At 38.4% G+C, this 24310-nt stretch overlaps 1 protein-coding gene across 1 annotated transcript in view; it reads left to right on the top strand.

Moving 5' to 3' along the window:
* The window catches only part of igdcc4 (immunoglobulin superfamily, DCC subclass, member 4), a 128835-nt gene that overhangs the window by 94491 nt on the left and 10034 nt on the right, over positions 1–24310 (top strand). The window contains exons 9-18 of the mRNA XM_067971416.1: positions 306–443; positions 3564–3734; positions 4685–4915; positions 11338–11445; positions 11760–11934; positions 15249–15376; positions 18179–18349; positions 20782–20919; positions 22460–22574; positions 23992–24229. Of these exons, the coding sequence (XP_067827517.1) occupies positions 306–443; positions 3564–3734; positions 4685–4915; positions 11338–11445; positions 11760–11934; positions 15249–15376; positions 18179–18349; positions 20782–20919; positions 22460–22574; positions 23992–24229 (1613 nt within the window). The remainder of the gene's footprint in view (positions 1–305; positions 444–3563; positions 3735–4684; positions 4916–11337; positions 11446–11759; positions 11935–15248; positions 15377–18178; positions 18350–20781; positions 20920–22459; positions 22575–23991; positions 24230–24310) is intronic.

Raw genomic sequence — 24310 nt, 5'->3', positions numbered from 1 at the left:
TTAAAAGATTCTGCAATGCCCACCCACCGTGGACTGCTGTTAAATCAACTCTTAGAAGGTACGCAGGTTTTCTTTCCCTCGGTCTAGAGAAGTTCCATACTACTTCTTCCCTGCAGACTGGCTGTGATATATTCAAGTATATTGAAGAACAAAATATGGCAATTCTTTATGTAATTAATGGTTTTGGCTTTAAATTAATGCTACAATTGAGCTCTGTTTCATTGTTTAACCTAGATTTGAATTTATTTTGTGCATTCCCCCTCTCACTGTAATTGTCCTAATGCTTGCTTTATATTTGTCAACAGTACCAAGTACAGCTCCTCAGCTGTCCTTGTCGATTACCACCCTCACTGACATTCGGGTAACATGGCTTCCTCTTTCTCCAGAACTTAGCCATGGTAAAATAACAAAATACCGCATTGATTATTGCACATTGAAGGAAGGTATGTAAAGTCTGCTTGTCTGATTTGTCAGAATTCTGTCGCATTTATGCTGTTTGAAAATATAAATGTCTTTATTTTGAATATACGGTTTATATTTCTATTTTTCTTGCACTTCTCAGAATTACAAAATATGATGACTGTTATCAAGAGCATTTGATATGGCCAGTATTAGAACAGCAATCTTTCATTCTGTCAAATGGATGGAATAGCATTGTCTCTTAGTAACAGGATTAATTCTGTGCATCTCCCCAATGGCTTTTTTCCTTTTATAAAGGAACCATATGAAACTAACTAGCTGCGTCATTAGCAGTGCTCAGGTTATGTTATATCAGAGTGATGTGTTTGTTTTTTGTTTGGTTAGCTTTGCTCGTTATCTCTCCAGTTCCATGCTACAAACCCATTATCAGGTTTTGACAGCTCTGTGTTGGTAGTTTTCTCATGCTTCTTCAGACCCTCCTGGGGATCAGAATATCTACTCTCATCCACCCCCTTTATGCTGCAGGCAAAATACTGATTACTGCAAAGCAGGTGTGGTAGTCAACTGGACTTTGAACTGTTCACCATCCTGCACGCACTGTGTGGCTGCACTCTCAGCTTCACTTACTTTACTGTTTACACCGTTGACTAAATTCCTGACTGGTTTATATATTGTGGGTTGTTGGATTGATTCTCAGTAAACAGGTTATATGAGTAGGCATGACCAGTTTATGTGTTCTTGTAGAGTAAAGATCTACAATACTATGTCTGTACCTCAGGAATCTTTGCCTGTATTATGTCTGCTGTGGTGTGCTACTGCATTGAGACTTTGTAGGAGAGCCTTAGCATTACTTAAAACCACTTGAATTATGCTGTACATTTTCGTTTTTTTTTCCCCCTCTCCAAATCAGATCATACACAGATTCATAACATGGTCTCCCTTCTAGCAGATGGCAACTCAGAGCAGGCTGGGTTAGGTTTCTATTACCCATTCCATGGACAGAAATCACAGTTGCCAGTAATAAAAGCTTCGTTACTCATTGTAAGTTAAACAAGTTAACTGTCAAAGAATTTAAACATATGGAGTAAACTGCCACATCTGCTAAGCAATTTACACGAACTACACATCCTATTACCCTACTGGATGAGTTGGGCAAAGATGTTACTCTGTGGACAGGCAACATGACAACCATATTTAATTTTAACAAATAGAGGGGAACAAAGTATTTATAGAGTTTTCAGAATTGCAATGCAAATACTTAATTGTTCTTTCCAGAGGGTGAACATTATTAAACCAAAGCATTCTAGAGATTGAGTATCCAATGATGAGTTTAGTTTGGGGTTGCCTAAACAAGTTGTCCATACCATTGCACCAAGGTGTAGCTGTGTACTTGGCTACTTCTGTTGAAGTGTGAATGGGTGATTCTTAGCCTTATGCCCATTATTAGCTCAGGCAGATAAGATTTTAAATCTCCATGTATCGCCTCTCTGTGGAAGTTCCACTGGATGCTAGAGTTCCTGGAGTCTTGAGGGCTGAGATCACATTCAGATCAGAATCCTGTCTCTGACAGTTTAATTGTTGAGCAGTAACCACTAAGACATCTGGCTCTTTCAGGTTTGGTGATCACCACACTTGGTTTTTTTTCCCTTCTACATGTATTTATTTACATTGCAAAATATAAGAGATGTTTTTTCTCTGCTCAAGTCAATCTGTTAACCTATCGTTCCCCATATTCATATTGTATATTTGTGCTCATGGTGTCTGCCTTATACAAGTGCCTTAACAGCATGGCTAGGAGGGGACAATCACTCTCGCATGTGTTAGGAAATACACCTAGCTGCTATGGCTATAAAATGAACTCTTCCTTCCATCATAAAAGCTAAACTTGGTGCAATCCAAACTACAACACATGAAACAATGATGTATGATGAGTTTCTGTCATGAACAATAATAACCCATTTATCCATCAGATCAGCTAGGCTCCATGAGCTTCAGGATCTAATTTTCCATTTACACAGATCCTTACGGAATGAATTGCCATCTATCCTGATCTCAAACTCCTCCCTAAAATAATCTCTGACTTCCATTTTTAGGTGCTTTTACACTATCGGAGTGCAGCCAGAGGCAGGCACCTGGTCCTCCTTCCATCAGCTGCGCTTCATAGTGTAAAGGAGCTGATGGGGTTGCAAACCCACAAAAATGTGACAATTGAAACAGGATCCTGGAACAACCACAAAAGTAAAAGCACACATTATAGAGTTCCTCCTCTGAAGCAGTCCTGATTTGGAAGCCTACTCATTGTGTCCGTTTGGAAGACACAATCTGAAGGTACTGTAACTCACTCCAGCAACTTCTGTTTCTGCACAGGAGTTCCTTCCACAAACAAACACAACCTTTCCACTTTTGCTCCTCTAAATATTTGATTGTTTTTAGCTTACAGGTATTTGGACTAATTACATCGTTCTCTAGCCAAAAGGGCTGTGAGTTCCCAGCTTATATCAGTGCCATTGTATAATTCTGTTAAGTGGGAGTGTGGAATGTCTTAAGTTAACCTGTCTGCCAGTTCTTCCTTTCCTCCTTGCTTATGAGGGTGTGCTTCACCTGTGCAAAGTGCCGCTGTTGGTGGCCCTTCTGAAACTGAGAACTCCATTATTAAGAACTATAGTATGTGAAATTTTCAGATTTCCGGCTAGATGAGCAGATGCATATTTAACCCATTAAAAGTCTGTAATATTTAGAGTGTAATGTCCTTTCTGTTTATCAAGAATGCTCATATTGTGATCAAAGTAAGCATACTTCTTGTATGAAATAGTCAGTTCACAGTGTAAACATGATCAAAAGTTCTGAACCTGAAGTTTAACCCCTCAGGCACAGAATGCTTAATTTGTAATGTGAATGGATTTAAGTTCTTAATTTATATTTTTAGTTGACAGACTGCCAGAAAATATGTGCAACATGTGTATGGAAATGTAAAGAACTTTATCTTGTAAAACTGTGTAAGGAATCTTACAACACCAGGTTATAGTCCAACAGTTTTATTTGAAAATCACAATTTGTAAAACTGTGGGCTTTTGACTGAAAATTCAGGTTTTCTGTTTTTATTCAACCACAGTTAATGAATATTACCTCTGTTTGTGTAACAGATCAGATCTATTCAATTGAAGTAGATGGAAATGAGACACAAGTCACGCTTCCTACTGTACAATCAAAGAAAATTTACAAAGTTCGGATTGCAGCAAGCACCACTGTGGGATATGGCGCACCTTCTGAATGGATCCAGCACCTAATACCTGAAAGAAATAAGCTAATAATGGGTAGGAAAAGTCTCTTTTCACATTAGTAGGTTTATTAAAAGGCAAATTTTCCATGAAATACAGAATGTGTATATTATCCATTATTTAGCACATAGAGCATACCTGGTGGAATGTAATTCTTTATTGTAAACCATAGAATATGTGTAATATCCATTCCTGTTTAAGGTTCACTGTAATTTAGAATGTACTGCCTACCAGGCATATTCATTAACTATATCCCACTAGAAATTTCTTAACTTCAGTATTTCTACTCTAAAAGAAAAAGAAAAACAAGACTTCAGAGAAGCATGTATAGTGGTGTGTTTAAACGATAGGTTCCCCAGATTTATCTGCATACATTTAGGTCAAGTTTACTGGTTTTCAGTATTTCCTTACGTTGTAGGCTGACAAGAGTATCTACGTCAATGCCTACATTGCAGTTTTGCTTTGCTAATTTTCAGAATGCTGTGATGCTGACAAATGATGGGAAACTAGGTATGGAGTCACTTAAGTGTAACTGGCCTGTGCTGGGAGAGTAGTATATTATAATTAAGATTAGTTTTATTTAGAGTTGCTCAGTGCTGATTCAGGGGAGTAGCTATGTTATTATCTTTTGAATGCAACACTGATCCCAATACACAGGCTGGCCATTGGTATAAGGAACAATAACCTTTATTTTTTAATAATTTTGCAGTTTAGCCCACAAATACAATTTTCTACTTCTGAGAGAAATTTGGGTATTGGGTGGTAATGGGCTTGCAACCAGTAAAGCTGCCACTGCTCACCCAACATGCATGATTACAAACTTGAGACTGAAGCATTATAAACATCTGACGATTGAAAAATAACCCTACAAAAACCTCCACTACCATACATGACTTCAGAGCATAAAGCTGTACCCCATTTCTTCTAATTACTGTTACCAGTTTGAAATGGTTCAAATAATAATGACCTGTTCTGCTTTGCTCCAGTTCCATTTGCTCCCACAGAAATGAAGGTCAAGGCAAAAGTAGATTCTCTGCTGGTCACATGGCAACCACCCTCTAATCAAGTCCAGATCCAGGGTTACAAGCTTTATTACAGAGAGGCAGATGTGGACGATTTGAGCAAAGAATTAAGTGACACTAATAGAGATGAACACTGGACAAAAGGACCAGTACGACTTAGAAGAAAAGTGAAGCAATATGAGATTACTGGATTAGGTTAGTCAAAATAATCTAACCAGAATTTTCATAGCAATATCATGGAGTATATTTTGTTGAATTACATAATCTTTGCAGAAAGTGCAGATTTCAAATGGAAATAAATGATGCTACAGGTTGAAGCATTGGTTACGATCTTCTTCAGTGAGGCTAATTACGTAACGATTGCATTGCTTGGCTTCAGTGTTTCAGTTACCAATGTGCTTAAACTTCTGTGTTTGTACCTAAAAATTCTTATCCACTCACCACGTATTCCTCGATAGCAAGAAGTTTTTATCTTGGCCCTTAATATTTTATTTGTCAGAGCAAGATGCTCCCAGCCAGAATTATTATACGAGGGCTGAACAGTCTTTTTCACAAGTTGATAAATATTTGTCAAATGCTTCCAACATATCATATTTCTGTGACTCTATAAATCTGTTTTGTCTCTGTTTGGTTTCCAGTTCTTTTTCCCCAAATTAAACATTTATTTGAGAGTCATTCACTTGTCAGTGAATCTGAGTTTTAGTCATATTTCTGCTATTTTGTTTCACCCAGTCCATTAGAAACTTTAATTTTTTTTTACACCTACCAATTAAGTCCATTCATTAGGGGGTAAATCCTATCTACTTCAGACTCTGCATGGTTGTCCACTACATGTCTAGCACTGGTACATGTGTGGACTTTAAACTAAATGAAGCAAAACAAGAACAGAACCATAGTTTTCATCTCTAATATAACAACATTTAGAAAGCAATACCTTGTACAATCTTTCCCCCACCCCCCCACCATCATAAATCATTGTGCGGTAAACCATTGATTGGTATGCATTGCTGGTGTTCACATTTTATAACATAAATAGGGCTTCCAGTTTTCAGTCTTTTTAAAACAATTTTTCATTTGCACCAAATTTGTTGTTTTACTGGTGTTTCCCTTTTTATTAAAAAAAAGTAATAATCATAGTAGTAAACATAAAATACTAAATATTAATCTTGATGTACAGCATGGGAGAGCAACATGGTTACAACATCAAGAGCATGGAGCAGAGAGTTGGAGATGTGAGTCTGAATTCTGCTTTTACTGTTCTGATCTTTCATCCCAGAATTAAAAGTTATGGTAGGAATACATCAATTATTAAATATTGCATGCAGCATTTTAGTATTTAGGTGTTGATGGAAAAAACCCTGATCTCAACAATTTCAATTCCTGGGCATGAAGGGGTTTATCAGTTTAGCCTGAAAACTTAAACCATCTTGGTACTATTATTTCATTTCAGTAAATAAAAAGAATATCTTTAACAATGTGTTTTTGAAAACTAATGCTTATTGCAAATAATATTTCTTTGCAATATCAACATCCACACTACATGTACTTTGATATGTAAAAAACTTACTGCCAAGAAATGTAAAAACAGTGAATATTTGAAGATAACAGAAGGTAAATGCTTCCCATGGAAACTTTGTGCATGTCCTATTGCACACCATATGTGAAGAGCACTAAAGTGAATACTCAGTAGAAGTACCTTCCACATGGTGATGTTGCACATAAGCCATAGTGCCACCAGATGGTGCACCAACATTCCCCTAAGATTACTTTTACTCCATAGAGATCTTGTATATTGTACAACATTTAGCAATGCACCTATATCACTGTGCACTTGTTTGAAGCCATATTATACAGTGCACCCAAGACTACCCAGTCTCTGATGTAAGAGCCTAGTGTTTCCTCTTGGGTACTCTGCATATTGTGATAGGGAAGATGAAAAGAATCTCACCGATAGACCATAGTATGGGCCCCTTACAGCTGTGATGGATCTGTAGAGGATGCTTTCATAAAAAGGATTGCCTCGTGCTGCCTAATAATTTATTGATGTGGAGATGCCGGTGATGGACTGGGGTTGACAATTGTAAACAATTTTACAACACCAAGTTATAGTCCAGCAATTTTATTTTAAATTCACAAGCTTTCGGAGATTTTCTCCTTCCTCAGGCAAATTTATTGAAGTGCTTGTTTACCCCAAAAGGACTTTGTTGCATGTTTTCTGTTTCCTGGCTTGCCTCAACTGCACCAGAGTCCTTGTGTTAGGCAGAGGCATCTTCCTCCTGTAATAGCACAATAGCTCACTGCTGTTCCAATGCTGAAGATTAAAACTTTTGACAGTTCATTGGAGTTTATAGAAGTGTGAGGTTTTGAATTTCTGATAAATTGTGGATGGGGGCATAAAAATCTGAATTACAGTAATTTAGCCTGTTGAACTTATGACAAGTGAATATTTTTCCACTGAAGGAAACAACTGCCTGCAGATATTTTTGTGTTATCATGGGTGATAGTGAAAAATGACCTGTAGATTTTTTTTCTCACAATTGTTTGAAAATCTGCTTATACAGCCTTTCTATCCAGAACCAGGAAAATTCAGTTTATACTGTTACCCAAAGCTAAAAGTTGTGCAAAGTATCCACAGTAACGTACTTCAGGATTTTACACATTACTGTATATTGTCCATTGTATTTGAAAATAGCCCTATTATGTTCACAGGTTATCTGCTACAATGTTATTAATAATACTTATTGTCCCTGACATTCCTTTGTCTGGATTGTAGACTCCGACACATTTGGCTTGTCCTTCATGCTGATAAATTTTATTTCTCAAGAGAAATGTCTTCTGAGCTGAGACCTGTCTGGAAAATGGCACCATTGCAAATAACTATAGCCTTTTTTAAAAATGTGTTTCTTTTTTATGGCTATAAAGAACAATTTGCAGGTTTTATTACATCTGGGTAAACACGTTACCATAATTTATTCATTTTGGATCTCCCCAGAAGCATTGCCTATCTTCTTTGTACAAAGTTCATCGATCTGTTCTGGAGCATTGACCATCCTGTCTTGAGTCTGTAGAGGATCATACCTCTGTATATGTTTACTACTTTTGGATCTGACCAGTGCTGTTATCAAACTTATCTCTGAATGATTCACTCCGGTTTGGATCTCTACTCACTCAGTAATGGAATAATTTAGCCCTATTTGGAGTAAAGCAAATAACCTGATCTTTTTGTTGCTGGAATCAGTGAAGTTTAAAACTTTACAGATTAGTGGACTGAATGGTGGTATGTTCTGTGACAGAGCTTCTTTGATGTTGAAGAAATGTGATCAGACTGTTAGTCCTCCACAAGATTGTGACCAGAACATCATTACAAGAATTGCAAGCCCTAACTTCATGTTCATGCCAGGAGCACAAGACCTGATGCAGCTGTGCCTCAATATTCTGCATTAATTCAAAATGTCAGCAGTGAATAACAGCAGCAGGTTTTGCATACTTTTTTCTGGAGACACTCTTCTCTTGCATGGGATTTGGTTCTTTCTTGCAGAACTTCAAATGCAGAATTATGATCACATGTTCAATCAGCGTTGTGAGAGGTTGCACCAAGTTGTGGAAATTTCTGGTGTGCTCGCTGACACCAAATGCAATTTGAGTTTCTGTGCTTTTAGCAACCATTAGGGTCAAACTTGTAAAACATCTGACTTTGTTACTGTTTCCTCTGTTTGTACCCTGTTGTCTGATTTAACATACACAAGAGGAAGCATACCACTCCAAACTGAAATGTTTGATTATTTTTCAGAATTTGATTTTTTTTCAATTTTTCAGCAGTCAGCTGTGCAAAAATTGCAATCTCTTGTTGAATTTTAATTCCACAATGTAGAATCCTGAAAACTGCTAATTTGGGATCTGAAAGTGTTTGACAAACACATGAGCTACTTATATTGAATTTCAGTGTCAAAAAGCTAATTTCAAAAGGGACTAGACAATTACAAAAGCAAATGAATAAGATTAGCCCAGTATTTTACATTGTTCAGATTTATCTGGGTCAAAACAACTTTATTTATCTATAATGCACAATTTGAGAACGAGGTGTGATTATATGTTTGATATATTATATAACTTTACAGTAGGGTTTCCAATGGAGTTTCAATTAATTAATGATTAATCTCCTGAGCATTGTTGTTAGCAACGTGGAAGAAAAATCATAGGGAATTCTCAAAATTAATATTGAATGATGAATCAGATTTATCTTAGCAGCTTCTCATTAGTTTCATACATTCCTGGAAGCTCTAGTCTAGCTAGTGTTTGAAATGCCAAGACAACCTGCACTTGCCCTCTTTCAACCATATTATTGGTGTGCTGGTGCTGCCTTACGACACTACCGTAAAGTCAGTACTACAGTCTCACTTTACGATAGCAATATCATGTGATGAAACCTCCTGAAATACATCCAACCAGAGTTGGCAACCCAACGTTAGGGGTCATCCATTGTTTGACATTGTAATTGTAATTGTACATGTGATACATTATTCATACCTTTACTGTTATATGTATGATATGAGAACAGTTTCAATTTTTCAACTGTAATAAGTTTTGTAATTTGCAAAATCCTTAATTTCTACTTACTCGTATACTGAAAATTATTTTCATATCAAAAGAAAATTGAAGCTGAGTTCACTGTATTCCAGGTAAAATTTAAAATCCGAAGCATTCTGCACTTTCGTTTTAGTGGCTGAAATATTGCCATACTCCTCAGAGGGTTAATGGTGTAAGCAAACTCTGTATAATTAGTATTATTTGAAATGAGATAGTTTTCTTAATTGTAATATGATGCCATTGAGCTGGACTGTAGCACAGCTCATAGTGTGGCAAAAAGTAATTGTATCATATGAATGCTAAGTGTTCTAACAATGCCTGTTCCCCTGCTTCAGTGCACTTGAATAGATCTTTATTGGCTCTAGAGAGCACAAATGAAGGTTACACAACCCCTATTCATCAGACCACAGTACCTGGCTTATGTGGGTCTAAAATAGAAATGGAATTGCACGTCATACTTCAAATATTAAATTCAGCAATGAAATGTAAATTGCATTTTTTTGTTATACAGTGCAAAAATTCAGTTAGCTTGCTGTCAGATAATTAGGATCATTAGCAGAATACTGCAAATATAAATTGCACATTGAAGCAACTATAACTGAAATGCAATTATCAGCACAACAGTATTAATGGAATAGAGGTAATGGGGTAGAAATTGGTATAAGCCCGTTCTTGGCCCCAGACTTGGTGTTGAGGAGGCAGCGTGCACCCAAAGCAAGAGACCCGAGGATCGATAGAAACTCTCCCTCAGGCCTCATCTGCATACTCAGGGCTAGCTGCCATAGGCAGCTCGCCCCATAGGAGAAACCAATCTTGAGGCAGCCTGCCTCGCTGGCAGCTACCTCAGATAAGTCCCACGGGCTACAAAGTGGGGGGGGGGGGGCACTGATCGTGACTCCTGTGCAATCGGGAGAGCAATCCTGCACATTCTGGCTCCAAAGGAAGGTGTTTCCGAGAAAAAAAAATCAAAAACTTGTCATTTGTTGGCGGCCACAAAGGCAGCTGTAGATTTCTCAGCCCCGCTCTTGAGGTGACCAATTTGTGAAATGGGTCCTTAGGCCCCTAATTTACATTTGCAAGGCACCTCGCGCCTGTTTTAGGCGTCCATCCTCAAAATGGCCCCCACGAATGTAGCAGTGAGACCAACACCTTCGCAAATTGGGCACAGGTATGCTATGAGCCCATTTTACGCTCAATAAACTGGTGCAATGCATACCAAATTCTATCCCAATAAGTAGTTTTCATAAATGAACGTGGCCAGTCCTAATTAGTACACCATGAAATGACTACAGCCACAGGAATCCCTAAAGCCACATTGGAGCTCCAACTTTGGAACATTGTAATGATTGCAAACAGTACATTTCCGGCAGGATTAGATTTTGAAGAATTTTTTAACCTGAATTTTGTTATAATTCTCCCTATTTGGCAAAAGCTATTTTGAGTGTTGACTTTCCCAAAACAAAACATCAGTGAGCAGACCAGCAGCTGGTTGCAGGTTCTTATTTGTGTATAACATGATCTTCCCTTTCCCTTTACTTTTCAGTCGAACAACCTGAAATAAATCCATGACCCAAATAGAAGACCCCTCACCCCATCATCAGTCACCACTACCCCCTAGAAAGTGGCAACATTGATTTTAATATGTGTTCAATGCCCCTTTCACTGCCATTGCTGTGCACAGGCAGGTAATGGAAGACTGGGATTCTTGGAGCAGAGAAGTTAGGGAGTCCAGAATAGACAGAAGGGTGGGACCAGGCCAATAGCAAGTGAACTGAATTACACTACGATTCACCATGTGACTGGCATAAAAGATGAAGCTCCTACTTTCACCCTCAGAGTGACCTAAATTGCACACTTGTATTTCTGCATTGGTATATATAGTATGTGCTTACTTCTACTATTGAATGATGGCTGCATTGAAAATGACTGGAAAAAAATTTGATTTGTATCAGTTGCAATATCTTAAATTGTCACTGACAAAATGTTCTGGTTTGTGTCTGCAAAATGGATTTACCTGTTTCCTCATTTAGTGTCAGACAGACGTTATGAAGTGAAGTTGATTGCATTCAACAAACAAGATGATGGATATGCAGCAGTATGGAAAGGCAAAACCGAGAAAGCACCTGTACTAACCTTAGGTGAGCGCCATTAAGAGGATGCCCATGCTAACCATTGAGGGTGCACGATAAACACAACTGACCATAGTGAGCACAGGTCCTAACCATGGCCTAAGAACTTTTCATTTTCTCATTGTGCAAAAGGAATGTTTGGTAAGAGTATTTTGTTTCTCCGTATACAGCTTTGGTGGGTAAACCATTAGTATTTTCTATAGTTTTGCAAGTTGTTCAGTTGAATTATTGGCCTCTATGCAATAACCTATAACTAAATACCGGAACAGAAGCTAATAATGTAAGTAAGATTGAATTAAAGCTCAGTGTGTTTCCTTTTTCAGATCCCCCAGTAATGCTACCGCCTCCAACCCAACTACGGGCAGAATCCAATAGCTCCAGAGCAATTTGGTTACACTGGACTAGGCCACCATTCACTACAGTCCGGATTGCGAATTATACTGTGCGTTGCAGTCCTTGGGGACTGAAGAATGCTTCTCTTGTGACTTACTTCACCAGGTGAGGTTGAGTAACTATAAAGCTTTCTTGAATTGGTTGGAATCGATTACAAGTGATTAAGCAAGGAGTTTGGTTAACATCATAAACCATGACCGAAGTTTCTTTCTCATCTAAACCCCAAGTTTAGATAAATGACCTTTTGTTTCTCGCCCCTCCGCCCCCCCACTTCAGATTCAGATGGTGAATTATAAAGGGACGTGCCAAACTTGTATACAGTAAAGCAACTCTTTGTTACATAATAGTTTCAGTAAAACTATATTGATGTAGTATGCATGTGTGTAATACTCATTTGTAGAGTACACATGCCCAAGACACATCCATGGAGATTTGGCTAAGGATTAAAATTCTAGGATGTATGATTTAGAAGCAGCAAAGAGATTTTTTTTAAATTGCTATTTAACAGAATTTCAAAGAAGGCCTTGTAAAAATGAGAAAAATCCATTTTTGTAGAGCTTTTTATCTGTGATATTGGATGGTGTGTTGTGTGCTGTATTCTCATTCTTCCTGTAGATTCATGGAGAGGTTAGGCACCTGTGACCTCCAAGGGTGATTGCTGAGTGTAGTGATATCCACGCTGCTTAGTAGTTCTGTGTATTGGAGAAGCTGATGCACCAATTTGGCAATTATAATGAAGTATGGGGTAGACAGTTGAGCAGCATATTTTGAAACAGTGTGTTGGCAAAGCTTCACACCGTACTTGTTTGTGATGTAAATGAATAATTTATTGGCCTTGTTAACAGAGTAGTCTGCATGCGTGTTCCAGGTAAGGTGGTTTGATAATCTAGCTCTTTTTCTTCATTTAGTATCTACCATTTGAGGACTGCTGATCAACAGTTCTGGAACAAATATGTGGTGGGTGGCACATATAGTTGGGATTGATGTTGGGTGATGCAGACCAACATGATGCTCTATCTAATATACAGACTGTGGAGAGAAAAAGGGCTCCAACATGCAATGAAACAGTAGTTTATTTCCCCCCTAGAGTGGAACAATGTCCTCTAATCCTGAGCACATCCTGTTTAGTAATTGTAGAGTGTTTTCTTTTTCCTCTTGGGTTAGTTAGGTTTTGCTAGCTGCTACAGTTTTTTTTGTATAGTTTGTTCCACTTTCATCATTTCAAAACAAACAAAAATGTTATAAAAGGGAGCATAAATAACTCTGGTAACTTATTAGTGGCCTCACAAACAGTGATTTTTGCACATCCTAATGTTGAACACTGCCTCGTTATCACACGCTAAACCACTTCTCTTATCTGCCAGGCAGATTCTGCAGACTTTCAAGTTAACAGTCTGACTGTTGAGAGGAGGTGAATATTAAGCCAAGAACACCACTGGCTTTGCATAAACCAGTACTACTACATGGAATGGAAAGTTTGTCCAGTGATGTTCTGCAGCCTTATACGTTCAACATTGACCCCTGTGTGAAACCCGGCTCCATTCACATGCATATTTCAGTCTATGATGATTCTCTTGCATCACTATTGCTAGGAGAGCATCTTGGTTCATGAAGGTCATTTGGAAATGGAATCCTAAAAACTATCACTCTTGTCAAATTGGGATCTCAGTCTAGTCCTCTATACAAATTGATAAATCTCTTTGCGTGTAATTTTAAATTCCTGTCACGGAAGACTGCACGTTTGGAGGCTCTAGTTTCAGCTCAAAGTTAGTTAGAAATAAGCACTGGCTATCAGTCAATCCTATTTGTTTCGGCATTCTGATCAATATTTCCTAAGTTGGAGGTTCCAATCTGAGTCATACCTATTAAACTCATCATATTTGAACAAGGGGCTACTCTCTGCTGATGTGCATCAATTTGCAGCAGGATGACCAGAATGGTTCGTTTATATGATTGGAACTACTTCAACAGCTTTGAAACATTAAAGATAAGGCAGACTGGGCATGAATGAGATGTGCTGTTAGTTATTATCCATAAATAGTTTTCTTAGAAAGACTTTCATAATGGTCACAAGTGTGAATATTTCTCTGGTTTTCTTAAGGGTGTGAAGTTCAGCAGTCTTCAGCTTTTTTAAGTAATTATATCCATTCCATCTTTGTTTTTTGGATTACTCTCAAAAATTGTAGTGGTGATTTCTGGACATTTTATATTAAAGGTTAACTTTGGTGCACTTTCTTGTGTCTCTATGACATTGGAAGCTATTTTCAGAAGGTGAGACTTCAAAACAGTCTAGATAATTATGTGGCATTATTAAGTATACACATTCACCAGATAGCAATAAATGTCTCATATTCCAATACACAGCCTTCTGACATAACCGGCAACAGTAAATCAAGATATTTAAGATGTTTTTTGAAACTATTTAAATTTACTGTTTCATTACATGAAACAGGTAGTTGATCTATGATAATGCACGTAATACCATTGGATTGTGATGAAAAATGGTTAACAATGGAGACCAAAACAGATTTGGATGGCCCGAACACGATTGGCGGGGTTTGTCAAAGCAGTATCTCTTCAATTGTTTCTAAGGCAAGAGTGTTCAAGCCAGTCTGAAATTATTTTGTGCAAGATGCAGAGCTTTTTAAAAATAACAAGGGACAACTTCAAATACTATAAATCTAAAATAAAACTGATATTGCTGGAAATATACAGCATGTCAGTCAGCATCTGTAAAGAGAAAGGACAGATTGAGAAGTTTCGGGTGTGTACACTTCATCAGAATTTCTATTCTGTTGTTAATATGCATCAGTGTCAATCCAAGAGTAGTTTTTTTTCCCCTTGTACACACAGCAGTATGATCTAAGAAATAAGTGGAGCTTGTTTATTCTCAAGAAGATGCAGTGGTTCTTTCAGATGCCAGCAGGTGTAATGTTGCAGGCAATTCATCTAGATATTGTTTGTTACCTGTAGGGAAATTGAAGATTTGCTTTAAAATGGAAACTTGAAAAGATTGGGATACATTAGTACTCTTTTCCCTGGCAGTCTTATAACGCAAGCAATTAATCGGTACTAGGTTGTGTGCCTTAGGAACGTGGTAGATGCATAAGATTCATGGAGCTTTTTACCTAAAAAAAAAATCATCAAATTTGCTAAAGAACTCGATGCAATCATTGGTTATATGAGAATTTAATTTTGATATGTGAACTGAACATTAAATACACATAATTGTGCACCTGTAAAAACAAACATTACTTCATACATATGTAAAAGCTCAAAGAATAGAAAAGCAATGCATTGGCATCAAATCTATATTATTGTATTGTGTGTGTGTAAAAATCACTTTACATAGTGTGTCTATATGAATACTTTGCATATTAAAATTCTCTTATAGTTCTCAATTTTTTGGTTGTTTCTAGCTCTGAAGAAGAGATTTTTATCACTAGTCTGACGCCGTACACCAGATACGAATTTGCAGTCCAGTCCCATGGAATTGGTGTTGACGGACCTTTCAGTGCCATTGTAGAGGGGTCGACCTTGCCTGACAGTGAGTACAAGGTTTTTACATTACATTAAACAGGGATTGTTTCCTGGGGTCTCTATTGATGGCCAATTAATTAGTGCTTCTGAGTTTTCTTTTGACGATCCCTGAGCTTAATGTCTCCTGCACACCTCACTGGATCCAACATCGGTAGAGATATTGGGGCCAATTTTCATCTTCAGGCCTAGCTCAGTTCTAAATAGTTAGGAACTGATGCAAATCCCACCCAAAAGGTCAAGTGCTAATAGCATTCAATTCTCTGGTTGATTTGCATAATTATTCAGAGACAGATGCAAATTTAAAGGAATGGGAACAATTAAAGTGGATGTCACAATAGGGTGACAAAAATTCAGGAAACTTTTGGAGAGCCTTAAAAGGCCTCTCAACCCATTAACCTTGGCCAAGTTTGAAGGGACATGGATTTTTTTTTTTAAACAGGCAATAATGAAGGGAAAGGGACCCCTCGGCGCAGGTATGAGCCTGCAGACAAGTGACGGAGCAGCAAGAACACAATCCTTTTTGCCTGTTGAAGTCGAGCTGGTTCTATATAAGGTACTAGCTAGAATGGTTGCCCTCGGTGCCATCCTACAGTACCATCCCCATAGGTCAGAATTTCATGCCTGCAAGTAAATGCAGCTAAGCTTCAGGCCGCAGATACAGGCATTTGCTGAGCTAGGTCCTGCGAAAACAGATCGTCACAATCATTCGTGTATGGGCCTGCTGGTCTTTTCTGTCAAAAATAGCAGTTAGGTGTGCCAGAGCTTTCAGAAATGCTGTCATCTTGGCATATGTAACCAATTAGGCAACATTGGCTTGTGGTCACTCTGGCATGCATTCTTTCATGTAGTGCCATGTAAAGTGTGACATGCTGTGATTGGAGTGCTTCTGAAGAACCTTCCATCATAAGTTCGTCAGGCCTTCACATCTAATAGTGATGCCACTGGGGATCTGCAGGTCAGCTTCTTTTAGGAAAAGAAGGCTCCACCATCACGATGTCTGTCAAAGTGAGGTAATTTCACCGCTATCTAAAGATGCACGCATCTATGGGTGCTGGCAGGAAGGCACGGAACACCTCGCGGGCATCTAAACCAGCCTGGCATCTCTCAATCCCTACTCATCCTAAACGTCAGCTCAGGAGATTCCCATTGAAAATCCTATTGGCTAGTAAATACAGCACAAGAGCCTGAAGTAGAAATAAAACAGAAAATATTCCAATATCCCTGAAATGGCCAAAAGACAATTACCTTTGGAATCTGAGCCCTTTAAATAGTTCCCACCTGAAGCAACCCTGGGCGTTCTTTGGGCTTGGCATCTAGTATGCTTGCTGGTCAGAAAATGGAATGAGGGCATGGCACATCCTTGTTAATACTGAAATTAAGCTCCGGCCTGCTTTAGGTGAGAGCTTGCAACGCCCACCCCAAACCCAACTGGAAATTTGAATGGGGCTGAAATCAGGTAGAACAGATTTCCACCTAATTTCTCAGTTCAGTACACCCAATCTTTGACCATTTTCCGGCACACATCAGGTATAAGACATCAAAATTAGCCACACTGGTAAAACTTTAGATTTTACTAGTGGCTTTCCAGAGTTTCTACTGCTTATAATTGACTGGCTGAGATTTTATTTTGTGTTTCAGATGCACAAGAAAGTTAAGATCATAAAACTGTTTCAAGATTTATATGATCACCTCTCTAATAACACTTTTGCAGTGAATCTAGACGACCTATCTCTCATAAGATGTCAGCTACAAACCACAGAGGGAAAAAGTTGTGCGGAATGGTGCTTCAATATAATGTCCCACAAATCATCTTTTATTCAGAAAAATGCATTTTGTGAAGTCATTGTGCAGGTTTCTGACAGTACTTAGAGGAGAAATACACTAGCACATTGAATTTGTCAATACAATTATGCATGTAATCCAGTTGCAGTTTGGAAAGTATATCTTCCAGTTAAATGAATCCCCTGGAGATTTGTAAATAAAATTAACTCAGTTGAAGGTTTATTTTCAGTAATAAGATGGTTGAATCTAATGAAACACTGTAGTAGGTAATCAAACATCTTGTGTAATTTAAAGGGTCTCTGGGCCAGACAACAACTTGTTTAATTGTCTAGTTGGGGCTGAACATTTTACTGTTGCATGGGTATCAACATCAGAACTGCAAAAAATGCCAATCCTGTTCAGGTTATTGGCAGCAGCTTGAAGTCAGAAACATTGGATATATCATCTGTGCAAGTCTTTTCCTGCTGGGAGATCTGACATGAGGTCTCCAGCAAGCTCCTTTTTGATTGACAAAATGGGAAATACAATATCTCCTTGAAGGTAGGAAATTTGAAAGCATTTCTTTTTTAATTCTGAAAGATTTTTTTTACATCCCATCTCTTTCTTCCCCCCACTGTCCTCCCCTCCCTCCCCCTCCCCCACCACCACAATCTCTATTCTGATCTTTATCATTCTGGTAAGATGACCTACTTCCAAGTCTTGGGTTTCTCCACAACTGGCTGCTAAAGATCACAAGACTGAACGAGGTAACTTACTCTGATTTCCTTGGCGTCTACTCTGTCAGCCACTAAAGGCCCATCTGAAATGAGAGAGAATTTTTTGTCTTACTACTCCGTGGGACAATGTGTTGAAGCACCTTGTTAATATTGAAATGGCTGTGCTACCAAACTGCTTTTCACTCACTCATTCTTCATTCATTATTAGAGCACTGGCATGCACAAGATAGATTAGTGGAAATTCTTGAAAGTTGTCTTTAATATATCCAAGTGTGAACATTAATTTCTTAATAGATCTTGTTTCTTTTCAGAACCTTCCACTCCTCCATCGGACTTGAAGTTGAATCCAATTAATGCCTACTCGGTGAGAGTTCGGTGGCAGCCTCCAACCGAACCAAATGGGATTATAGTTGAATACATTATTTTGTATAATGCAAATCTCACACAGCCTGATGACCTGTGGAATTCAGTATCCAAGGAAGGTGGGTTTTGGGGAAATCAGTCAAAATGATTTTAGACAAAAAACTTTGTTTTGTATCCCCATTAAATACTAATGTTTTGTTCTCTTGCAACTGAATGTGCCATACAAGATGTATGTCATGGCCAGTGTTATGATTTCGGAGTGGTAGTGATAACAATATAACAATACAATTACAACGTGAAGAATATATGGAAAATTTTAAGATCTTATTTGATTGAAGGGACAAGGCTCATTAGACATCAATTCCAATTAGATCAAATCTGTGCTTAAAGTTATTTGCTTTACAAACTCATTTCTAATCTCTGCATTGGAAAATATCCCTGTTCGATCAAATCAGATAATATGAAAGTGTTCACATCCATTATTGTTGTGCAGAATTATTTTAATCCTCCTCATGCATCAGTAACTTCATAAAAGAATCTTTGTGGTTGCAGATAAAGTTCCTTCTGTTGACTGGCAGCAAAATCAATCTTAGTATCAAGGCTTAAGAATCTTGAATTTCCTTTATTTAGAAAAAAAACTTGCATTTATATTATGCCCTTCGTGTCTTCAGGATGTCCTAAAACACTTCACAGCCATTGAATTACTTTTGAAGTGTAGTCAAATGTGACAGCCAAATTGCAGATAACAAATGAGATAAGTGACCAGATAATCTGCTTTGGTGGTGTTAGCTGAGGGATGAATGTTGGCTAGGGCACTGGAAGAACTCCCTAATCTTCTTTGAATGGTGCTATGGGATCCTGAATGGACAGATGGGGCCTTGCTTTAACATCTCATCGAAAAGACTCCCTCAGTACTGCACACTGGATTATGTGCTTAAATCTTGGAGCGGAGCTTGACCCCACAATCTTCTCAGCAGTGAGAGTGAGCCAAGCTGACATCCTAGAGCCACCTGCAGCCCCACTTCTACTAGAGAAGGCTGGTATTCAGTAGAGTTTTTGCAAACCTATGTTCTACCTCTGGAATTTGCTTGTTTGTCCAGTAAACATTTTGCTGTAGAACATTTTCTGTGAACTAACGATATTTCCATAGCAAGAACCAACTGTATCAAATTCCTGTTTGAATAAGGTACTCCTGACAAGACTGGAACTCGATGTTTGAAGCAACTTTTGTAACTCAGCTTTTGGAGCAAAAAATTTCAAATGAAACCTCCATTCCAATTGTTTCAGCTATCTTGTGACTTGAGAATTATTGCATCCTTGCATGGTAATTCTGTTCAAATGTGGATAACAAAATTAATTTTACAATCCTAAGTCCCCTTTCTGTGCTTAAATTGGTTCCTTCTGTACTGTAATTTCTATGATTCTATAAAAGAATATGAGGAAAAAACAGGGAATTGGATTCATGTAGATAGTTCCAGCTGAAGGAGGCAATGGACTGAACAGTCACCTTCTGTGTTGTAATTTCTATGATTCAATAAAAATAGACTGAGTTATTTGAATGAGCTGTGAAAGTCACAGTCGGCGATTTGAAAGTTTAGTTTTTAAGTGTTTAAAATGAGGCTATGATAGATCAGGAAACAACCAGAGACTGCAACAGACATACGAGGGAAAATTTAGTGCAGATTCCACGAATCGAGCAACATAATGAGAATGGCCTGTAATCTACAGCCTAGAGCAAAATACAAAGAGAGAACCAGACACACCGATGCAGGTGCCTAGGAATGAGTTTAATGAAGAGCAGTAAAAAAAAAATTATATAACCATGATCTTGTTTTTGAAGCCTTGGATCAATTGCTGTCTCCTTTTAACCACAAAATAAGATCTTGGTCCACAGTGTGTTATTAAATGAAACTTCTTGTTTCTGTGACAGCTCAAAAATAAAATAGAATCTTGTAATCTCAAGTGAGCTCTGCTAGTTTTGGTTTCATGTTCTCTGAATTTGAGACAGAGCCAAGGGTTTGTTAATCTTATGATGCATTCACACTCCACAAGATTAGTGTTGGTGCGAAACCAAAACTACAACTTTTTAATGGTAAACTTGAATTGTTAATTGGATGCAAAAAATAGAAATGATTCCGAAATGCAGCAAGACTCCTTTTTTCAGAGTCTATTCCGCTGTATCCTGGTATTGGGTCGGGCCCTGCATTTACACTATAACTGCAGCATCGCAGAGTGAAACTACTTTGCACCGATGCTACAGGTATAGTGTAAATGCACCCCTGAGACTTCGGAACACCCAGGCTAAAGGTGTAAAAAATGGGAGCTATCATCACTGGAGGGGTGAGTGTTCATTCAAGTTCAAGATAAGATCACATGCTGAAGAATAATCACTTTATAGATGTCTGTGTCCAAAGTATGTATTCCCTCAATGAAGAAACACCATGACTTTTTGCCTCTAAAACAGAAACGTCCCAAAATATTGATTGGGGTTAGAATGTTTGTAAAAGTTTGCAATGAAAGTGTCTTCAGTGATCGTTTTTGTTATACTTAGGGCACATCTTCAGCACTGATGTGCAGGGACTAGAGAGTGACACTCGCTACTTCTTCAAGATGGGTGCAAAGACAGTTGTAGGAACAGGACCATACTCCACGACAAAAGATGTGCACACCCTAGCTGAAAGAATATTAGGTAAACTTTGACAGCTTCTATGCTCCTTTGGTATTATTGGATATGCATTCTTTTTTTTAAAAAAGCACAGATCTAGATTAGTAAATACAGTGGTAATACATATGTACACTGTTAACTACCTTTATTAATAAGCCTGAAATTCACCATTAAATACACAAATATTCTACATAGAATAATTAAATATACTCTGTCAAGCCACTATTATGTACAATGTCAAGTGTACTGTACTTGTGCACCAAGGGAAAATGTCAATCAGGTAGACCCATTTGAGATGCAGTGCAGTTTCTCTGAGAGGCATCATACCGTGCAGCATTTTTATTCCTTTGCGTGTTCAGTTCCCATGACCTTATAGGTGAAAAAGCACAACTGCTAAATTACCCTTCAATACATCAACCAGAGTTCTATGTGATTCACCATGATCAATCCCTAAATTTTTAAAAAACATGTTTCAATCTTTCTTTTCTTACCAATGTTCTCCCTTCCCCTATTTTCCCGAAGGTTTTGACTCCTTGCTGGGGCATGTTCCATGGGCACCCATCACCTTCCAGTACCTTAACCAAGTGGTCATTCTGATCCACCCCTCTTGCCATCGGTTCCAGGAGAAGACTGGCTTTACTCCTTGGGGTAGCGCTAGGAAGGCCCCGAAGTCTAAGAACATAAGAAATAGGAGCAGGAGTAGGCCATACGGCCCCTCGAGCCTGCTCCGCCATTCAATAAGATCATGGCTGATCTTCTACCTCATTTAACATGTATCCAGAATATTAAACTCTGTTTCACCCCAGCCTCTCACCTCTTGATGGCTCCAGTCTCAGCAGAGGCCTTCAATTTAAAAAAAAATTGGATCTAGACTTCATTGCTCTTCTGTCCCTTTAAGTGGCCTCTTGGCTCTTTTAGCATTGCACCAGCAGCCTTACTGCAGCACCAGCAGAATTTTCTGCTCTTGCCGTGGTAGGCTCCTACTTGTTGGCAGGGATGTCACCAGGAGTTGCCCCGCATACATAATGACCCCTGACCCAAGAAAATGTCGGATTAAGACTAGGTCGGGGCAGTGGCCGGAAGTCCGGCCCCAACCTTCCTGGGGCAGGAAGAGGAAAGCCCAGGCCATTATATCCTTTTAACAAATGTTGTTATAAATGAAATATCCTGCTAAGAAATGTCAGGCTGTGTTGTAGTGGAATGAGAACTAGGCTGATGAATATTAATAACGCTCACGCTGCCCTCTGCCTGCTGAAACGTCGCAGAATGAATGATGTAACATTCAGCAAGTTGAAACTGGAGGTCATTAATCTGCTACCTAAAGTGGTGAAGTGTTTGATTTTCCACAAAACATTAAACTGCAATGAAATGTGTGAGAATATTAAACCTAACAAAGCTCCTTTCATGGAATTAAATGGAGATATGTGTGCTTTAAAGCTCTGAGTACTTGAGTAAGGAGTGTGCTAATTACATTGCTGGCATGATGACGTACACTTTGAATTTTGTAATCACTGATGCACATTACAGAAGTGACAGGCTACTGACCGTTTTCTTTTGCTTTCAGGGCTGCACGATCTTCTTGATGTACATTCTGTGACGGGCATCATTGTGGGTGTCTGTCTTGGGCTGCTTTGCATTCTCTTCTGCATCTGTGCCAGTTTCTGCAACAATAAGCGGAGGTAAAGAGCTTAGTACAACCTAATGTATTTGTACTGTTATTCATTTTGGATAATTAATCTGCAGCAAAGTGTTCAGACGGTGTTAGTATGTATCAGTGAAAAATTCCAGTGATATGTTTGTACTGTTAGTGTGTATCAGATAATTAATTTAGCGTATTATTGTACAGGCCTCAGTTTACAATAGGAAATCTGTACAACTGAATGATGACTCCACAATTATTCTGTTACTGTGCAGATCAGTGTTAAATATTATTAACTCTATTTTTGTGCTTAAATATTATATAAAATGACATGGATTTTTTTTTTCATTTTTATTTGAAGTAAATCTTCATGCTCATCAAGATGCACAATGTCAGTACTGGGGAATGGAAATGTTCAGTTATCTGCGTTTTGCTTGCAAGTCAAGTATAATGCAGCTGAAGTATTATTCCATTATTGGAGAAGGTTTCCTTTTGCTCTCTTTATAGCAAATCATAAATGAAAGTATAAAGAGCAAGTTTATGATTTTGCTACAAATAGTGGAGAAAAATCTCTCCATCCTCCTCCCTCTCTCCCCCTCCCCACCCCCGTCGTCGTCATGACTTGAGCCCAGTCACACAATAGCAAGCCCACTGCACGTTGCAAATCAGCCATTCTTGTGGGCTCTGAATGAAAGCACCACTTTAATTGTGCATAGCTTTGTGCTGTGGAACCGCACTCATTTAGGTACTGAGTTAAGACATGTTTTACTTGGGACTCTGAGAATTGCCAGAGACTTTTAATCCACTAGTCTGACTCGGGTTCCAGAGGTGAAGGACCATTGTTGTAACACACTGCACAACTTAATCTGAGAAAAACCTTGGTTAGAATTTAATTTCCTTTTCTCTGAAGCTGCTCATGAAGATTATCCTGAATATGATTATTTTTTTCCACCATACCCCTCTCTGGTTTCTCCAGCTTGTGTGTTATTAATGAATGAGAAACGTGCATGGACAACATGTTCTCGAGCTTCTTCCTATGCTGAGGCAAGAGCAAGTATAAGAAAATTACAAGAGCTGCTTTGGATGAGTCTCTGTTTTTCCTCCCTATTAGGTTTTTTTCTCCGTAAGACACTTTTCTGTATTTCTCAACTGTGGCATAGTTGAGAATGTTAACTCACTTCACATGAATCAAAGGCACTGACTTGAGTTTACTACTATGGCACAGCATGTAAGAGCCTGGCCATGGTAATGCCACCCTGTTAGAATGCATAAACTTTAAAAGTGAAACATATTTTTCATGGGTTCTATTTTGTTGTAACCAAAGTCCCATTAGTGAAGAAAGGCAGCTCTTGACACACAGGTTAATAAGTAATCTTTCAACAATTGGTTTTGTTATTTAGTTGATGCTTAAGTAGAAAGGTACAAATGGCTAATGTTACATATCTCTTCATTGACAGAGAAAGTTCCTCAGGCCCTAATTCCCACCTGACATCTGAACATGCTCACTACCGCAGGGCAAGGAAAGCTTCCTCAACTCACAATATTTCCCTTCCCAATGCACATGAGCTTGAAACACTAATGTCTACTCCGGCTGAAGATCTGTCCATGCCACTTACTGAGATAACTGAACTCACTGAAGTGCAAATCTTTATGGATGCCAGTCTTCCAGATGATGACATTCAAATAAAATTAAAGGTATTTTCTGTCATTTTAAATCATCTTATGAATATATACGGAAGTATATGGAATTGGAGATCAGGGGTCAGCTGTCAATGG

Source organism: Heptranchias perlo, chromosome 34 (assembly GCF_035084215.1).
Source record: "Heptranchias perlo isolate sHepPer1 chromosome 34, sHepPer1.hap1, whole genome shotgun sequence".
NCBI lineage: Eukaryota > Metazoa > Chordata > Chondrichthyes > Hexanchiformes > Hexanchidae > Heptranchias > Heptranchias perlo.
Note: the sequence above shows the minus strand (reverse complement) of the source record. Positions and strands in the feature narration are given on the sequence as shown.